General features: G+C 32.2%; 1 protein-coding gene across 3 annotated transcripts in view; it reads left to right on the forward strand.

Moving 5' to 3' along the window:
• Positions 1-2,546: 2,546 nt before the first annotated feature.
• Positions 2,547-7,299, forward strand: part of LOC106462167 (oxysterol-binding protein-related protein 11-like) — a 29,815-nt gene continuing 25,062 nt past the window's right edge. For 2 of the 3 annotated variants that reach the window (XM_022389350.1, XM_022389352.1), the window contains exons 1-2: positions 2,547-2,661; positions 5,220-5,251. In XM_022389350.1, the coding sequence (XP_022245058.1) occupies positions 2,548-2,661; positions 5,220-5,251 (146 nt within the window). In that variant the 5' untranslated portion in view covers position 2,547. Of the gene's footprint in view, positions 2,662-4,156; positions 4,252-5,219; positions 5,252-7,299 lie in introns of all 3 variants that reach the window. The other variant, XM_022389351.1, reaches the window with a different exon arrangement.

Raw genomic sequence — 7,299 nt, forward strand, 5'->3', positions numbered from 1 at the left:
TATATTTATACTATTAAGAGATATAACTAAAATCCGTTCTATTTGACAATTGGCAAAAAGGAAAGTTATATATATGTATATATAATTTTAAATTCTGACAGCACACTTGCATAGGCAAGTGTATGATCATTTCTAATGGATCAATGGCTAGAACTGTAGAGTTTTGTCTTTCAAATTAGATCTCTTTCGAAATAAGGGCATTAAACACCAAGTAAAAGTGAGAAAGGATAAAAGTTTTGAGCTTGCAAAATAACTCGTATTATTTCTCTTACAATGGCACCATCACATGACTAGTCACTCTCTCACAACATTCATCTACCCAGTCAGCAAAAGAATGCTCCAATATCCTTATAGGCAAAAAAGGGTGTTATCTGATATTAGAGCAAGATAAAGGCAACTGGAAATGAGACATATCAGCAGTTTTTTTAACAACTGTTTTATTCTAAAACTTCATGAAAGGAAACTATACAAAATTTCGAAAATTTCTAAATCACTAAAGATGGTGGGAAAACACATGATGTAATCATATATAATAAGTACACCTTTTTTTTGTAGTGTTTCCTAAAGCAGGGATACTTATGTCATTTAGCTTTAACTTTTGACTTTTACTTAATCAATGTTTTAACTGGGACAAGATGCCATCCCACTTTTTACAGGAAGGCCCTAAAACCATCCTGCTACCTTTTAGTAGACTTGAAACCACTCCAGTACTTTTACAGTTCCCTAGAACAACGTCAAATATCTTACCCTCTCTTTCTTTTCTTTTTTGCACCAATATGAGCATAAGATGTGACACAAAGCAGCAATGAAACAAAGTGCAACACACAACTTTGTTCCAGTCCCACTTTCCATGAACAATTTTATTTGTTAATCCACCAACCTGAATGGTAGTAACGACTGTAAACTTCTCTGAAAGTAAGGGCTCAATAGACAATGCAATGAATATTTACAGCAACAAAAGACTGGGGAGAGCAATTATTTATTTTTCTTAAAATGCGATATAATAATGAGGCAGGAATGGATGGAGCGAATGAGTCCTTTTGCTATGGGCTCAGTTATTGTGACCAAGCTCATAACCACAAAGTAGACATCACAAATTCCATACAGTAAATTTTAATATGGTGTGTATCTTAACAAAATTCGGCAAACTTTCAGTAAACATTAAAAATATTTTGTGTACAAAAAAATAGTTTTTTTCTAATTAAGCAATTGTACAAAAAATTTCACAAACCATCCAACTTCCTTTTTTCCCTTACTTCAAGTACAGTACTTAACAAAAACTTTGGGTATCCAATTTTATTTTTAGTTTAAATATTTAGTTTAATTTATAAAGGAGAGAGGGGGACACACACAGTGGACTGATAGGATAATTCATTAAAGGTTTTGTCAGACAACTTATCAGTTCACACCCTCAACAAAAGCTGACTTGCTCTTGTTTTGTATTTATAATTCTATTGTATTGTGATTATGTTTTTGTGTAAATAAACATTTGTGAACTTGTGAAACAACTGGTATCGAATCTTTATCCTAGACGATCCTGGTTGTAGTCTGGAGCAAGGCCGTAAACTAACTATGATTACACAAAGGTCGAGTAAATTGTTGTTTTTTTGGCTTCATTCTCTCTCTCTCACACACATATATAGATTAAACGTTATAGCTTGAAACATCAGTTTGACCTAGATATACTATGGGCTCTGGTTAAGGTGCTGGAGCGGAGAGGTCATTATATTCTATAGTCCGGTGATTTCCGAACCTCCAGTTAGAGGGCCTAGCTGACTGCTCTGTGGGAAAATCGTTTTAACGGGAACACCACAAAACATTTCGAAAAATTAGTTATTAAAATAAGAAGGTACAAAACGCATGGTATGCCTGAATACCACACCATGAGAATATTTTCCTGGAAATTCCATTTTCTTTCGTGGATCGGATTCGAGCCCCAAACTTCTCAAATACTAAGTGAATGCTCTCACAACGGTGTAACAGGGTTAACCCCGTTATATTTGCTAACATTTGTAGACCCGAAAGCAAATCGCCTCGTAAGTCGTTTTGAAAAAAATAAATAAAAAGCCGATAGATAGGGACCCCGTAGGTATATATAAGAGAGTATATAATAATTCATTCCTCGTGGATCAGCAATAAGTTTACTGACTTACAACATTAAATTTCGGTGATTTTGCCGCGATGGACAGAGCACAAATAACCCAACGTGGCTTTGGAGTAAAACAAACAGTATAATAATTCAGTAAACTAAAGTACATTTTATGCAAAAATATTTCATTTCTGAGCTATGTAACATTAAATTATTAGTAATGGTTTTTGTTATGGTTCTCAGAGTTTCTCTCCTGTTTTTTGCGTGCAAATTGGACTTAATCGCTCTTTAGTAAAGTTTTCTCTTTACATAATTATAATTCCTAATATAGTGTAACGGGATTATATTATCTTTTCAGACGTGATTACTTGCTAACTATTTCTCAGTCGACAATTATTTTTCTTATATATATTATTTTGTAAATAAAATAGCCATTCCCCATCATCACCAGTTTAGTCATGGCTGGTGAAGGGGAGGGAGGTCATACACGTCAGTTAGATATTTCTAATTGTGTCCCAGATCTAACTGAAGAAGAAAGAAAGCATTTAATAACAGTAATGGCTAAAGCAAAGGTTTGTGTTTTAGGATCATATTTAGCGTTTCATATAATTATTGAAACCTAGTAATATGATAATAGTGCAAAACTGTAAAGTAGTAATCTAATTACTGAACTTGTACTCGTAGTAGTACTGTTGAGTGTTGTGCTTTAGTGGTATTACTATAATTGCAAACGCAGCACTGCTTCAACTCCAACTGAGTTCAAGTTCAATGGGAAGCAAGTTGACATTTGATAAATAATACTCATTAATAGTAATACTCATCATGATTTAAGAAATAATTTTTTTCCCCTAGCCAATGTCTTTGTGGTTTATTGTTTGTGACAAAATTTAGATAGCCTATTGGACTGTATTATTTTAAAAGTAGCTGATATTAATAGTGTTATTAGCGATAATACGGTAAATATTAATATAATACTAATACTGTACCTCTCATTCGTAAGAGCTTGTAGATATAATTTGTAAACAAGTTTGAATGCTGAGAAATGTCAAATAATGCACTTACATTTTAGAATATGGAAATTTGAAAAGAGCTTTTTTTTTATGAGTATTAAATGTTTATAAATTAAGGGACATCAAGGGTCTTTTGGTTAATCAAGGACGTCCCGACTCATTCTCAACACCCCATACACACGTAAATAATACAAATCACTGGTGGACCATTCGATGAGCAGTTATGGGCTGCCATAAGCCAGGAAAAATTTTAATCGCCCTAAATAAACAAGTCAAATTCTACATATGTGTCTTTACTATTGTGCCAATTAACTAAGTGGACTGGACCTTCAGGTGAAAAGGTTAACAAAACCTGTTGTAGTATTTTCTGTGGATTTCTTAATCAGGTTGTTGATATCAATAGAAATGTATACATGAAGAGTATTTAGCTGCTAATAGAAGCAATCCTTTAGAAAGATAGATTAAGAAAGTTACTAATCATTGTTCTAATTTTGAATATAAAAGAATATGGTTAGAAATTTAAACTACTATCATAACTTTGATGGAAATCAGCTGAATAGTGTTATAGAAGAAAATGGTCTTGGTGTTTTAGTCAATTAGTTTCTCAAGTCTTCAGCAGTGTATTGTTGCCAGTGATAAAGCAAATACGATTGCATATTGTATCTGCAAAAATACTGAATATATGTCAAAGGAGGTTATCATTTCTTTGTACAGATCCATGAATAGGCCACTTTTATAATATTCTGTTCAGAGTTTGACTTTTAAGAAGGACAGTGAATTGTTAGAAAGGGTTCATTATGATGTTTCCTGGGATGAAGGAGTTGTCATATGAAGACAAGTTAAGGTCCTTAAAATTATTTCCTCTTGAGAAAAGAAGGGTTACAAAAGATCTGATTGAAATGTTCAAAATGTTAAAGAGGTAGGAAAGGATTGATGCAGCATCTTTTTTCATGAGTCGTAGGACGAGGGGACAGAGATTTAAGATTTGGAAGGTTAGAAGGGATCTGCAGTTTTGTGTTTTAAATAGGATGGTAGCCTTTGATATATTTGTCTTCAGATGTAGTGGACACTGCAGGATTGGGAGAGTTCAAGAGAGGACTAGTACTTGGAGAGTCGGGGCTGGACATAGGAAGATGGAACATGAAATGAATGGTACAGCCACAAAGGGACAAGGGATTCCTTGCTGTCCTGCAAATGTTATATGTATCTAAATATCTGTGTTGTGTGTCACTCTCTCTCTCTTTCTTTATATATATATATATATATTGAAATGTTTTTATGCTAATTTATATGATAGTTAATGATAACATTGATCTTAGAATAAAATTCCATTGGAATCCTTATCACAAAGGCAAAAATGTTTTCAAATTACTATATGTTTTATTGACAAAGGATGCAAAGAGAAACTTTTTGTTTGTTTGTATTGAAGGAGGATGTGTATTGGAAATTCTCTTTTGAGCAAGTTATTTAAGATTAACAAGATTTCTTTTTATTAAATCTTTGAGAAGTCACATGCCATTTGTAAGTAAAGAAGGATTTTTTTTTTTCTCTCAAAAGTTGATGCTGAAGCCTGATATTTTTGATTGTTGAAAAATTGTCCCTATTTTTGATAAACAAAGAGAGGGCTAATAAATACCTCATTAAATGCATCTGTTAAAATGTCAAATGTTTACTTAAAAATGCAAAAACTCATTCATTTATTGCTAAAGTTTATCTGAATGTGTATTTTGTGATGACATAGTCACTTTCTGTGACTTGTCCAGTGTGTGTGTGTGTATTATATCGGAATGAGCTTTTCTAAAACTGGCATCCTTAGAAAGGTACAAGGCTTTATTGTTTATTAGACACAATTTGGGAAGCTATTAAGATGTTGTATGTTTTACGTGTTCTTGCCTTAATCATTATTTTCAAACTTACAAATATTGGGTACAGTAACTTGTTGTGCGCTTGTAAATTCCCCAATGTTTTTAAGTTAGACATGTGCATCTCTTGTTAGAAATGTCATTTTTTATTCAAGTTTCAGGCTTTCACAGTAGTTCTTGAAGTGAGATAATTTTGTGATATGTAGAATAAACTTTTGGTAATAAGTTTAAAATAATGATCTGTGGAATCTTTTTCAGGAATTTGAAGCTCAAGAAGAAAATAAAACAAAGTAAGTGAAATAAGGACCAGTAAACTGTATTGAATTCCTATCTTTGTGTAGTAGGTTTACTCGTAATCATATAAATGTATATTTATAATATTTGTGTATGGGAAAGTAGATGTGTTACTTTTCTATATTAAATGTTTACAATAGATCCTGTGAACAATGTATCTTCACTGTTTAATAATGAAATATAAGTAATGCCAGTATTTGGTTATTGCTATCTATTGAATCGGAGGTTTTGGTGGGTTTTTTTTCAATAATTACATTTAAATCATTTCATTTGTTCTTTCTCCAAGAAAGAATTATATAAATTTCTTAACTCCAAATATATCTGTGCACTTCACAGATTTTAAACTAATTTTCCAGTTTTAAGTTGTAGAAACATAGTCTACAGTATCTTATAAGTGATTGATGAAGTTCACTGCCCGAGTACGTAAACAAGTATTGCTTATGCAAATAATAGAGAACCCAAACCAGATTCTTCAGAGACTACACTATATCATTTTTTCAAATTCAAAAAATACCACCACTTTCTTTATACTATAAACCCAATTTTTTACTCTTTAACATTTTCACAAATACCTCTAGAAATTAACTTTTTATTTAACCTTTTCATTAAGCCTTACTTTGGCTTTCTAAAACCCAAATTAAGTTCACATAAATATATAAACTTCCAAGAACAACTTAAGTTTTGAACTAAAAGCCTTAAAAATTGCTTTTTCTATTTAATTTGTTTTTTATAAACCTCATATTGACATTCTCAATTTCACTAGAAAGTTTCACATCTGTGATATTCATTATTTATTATTAAAAAGTTTTCCCTTTCATACATTTATAAAAAGAGTTTTAGTTTAACCAAACTGGTAAGAATTTCCTAAGCTTCATTCACATTTTTCTTATTTGTAATGGATCTGCTGAAGTTAATAATTTTTTGCTTTACATCTGACTGTTATGAAAACTTTACTGCGAGTCATGTTATGTTCATTTGCATCCAAATGTAATACAGCATTTTTCTTATTCGTAATGGATCTGCTGAAGTTAATAACTTTTGCTTTACATATGACTGTTATAAAACTTTATTGTGAGTCAGGTTATGATAACTTACATCCAAATGCTGTAATACAGCATTGTTAACTACACGTTCCTCGGTACTAACTATCATTTAACTTTTTTAATTTCCACACTAGGCTCAATTGTTGAGTAAGTAGATAGCCTATAATCTAAAGAAAGTTTTCAGACTTGTGTGACGAGACAAATTTAACAAGTTAATTTCTTCTAAAGTTAAAATCTTCAAAAATAACCCTGTTTTGTAATTTTTGGTAGGTCAGTAGAGAGCGAGCCAGAGAACTGTAAAGATTGTCAAATAAACATATTTTGTACTTTCCTGTGAGATACTTCAGAACAAACACCTTTCATAGAATCAGACATCTTGATATTACATTTCTTGTAGGTAAAAAAAATTTAAGAAATTGGTAAGCATGTAACTTGGTGTTATTGTGAGAGTTTACAACTGTTAAAAAATAATAAGTGTGAAATATACAATTAAACTCTCCAACTGCGCTGTTAAACTGCTCATAAATACAAAATAAGTGCAGAAATGTAACAGTTTAAATCTTCAAATGTAATTTTAAAACTGCAGAAATACACATCTTTAAATGCACTCTTAAAACTGCATAAGTCTACAAGTGTACAGGTACAGGTGAACTGTTCAAGTGTACAGTACAGGTGAACTGTTCAAGTGTACATGTACAGGTGAACTGTTCAAGTGTACATGTACAGGTGAACTGTTCAAGTGTACATGTACAGGTGAACTGTTCAAGTGTACATGTACAGGTGAACTGTTCAAGTGTACATGTACAGGTGAACTGTTCAAGTGTACGAGTACAGGTGAACTGTTCAAGTGTACGAGTACAGGTGAACTGTTGAAGTGTACGAGTACAGGTGAACTGTTGAAGTGTACGAGTACAGGTGAACTGTTGAAGTGTACGGGTACAGGTGAACTGTTGAAGTGTACGGGTACAGGTGAACTGTTGAAGTGTACGGGTACAGGTGAA

The sequence above is a fragment of the Limulus polyphemus genome, unplaced genomic scaffold, assembly GCF_000517525.1.
Source record: "Limulus polyphemus unplaced genomic scaffold, Limulus_polyphemus-2.1.2 Scaffold1108, whole genome shotgun sequence".
Lineage (NCBI taxonomy): Eukaryota > Metazoa > Arthropoda > Merostomata > Xiphosura > Limulidae > Limulus > Limulus polyphemus.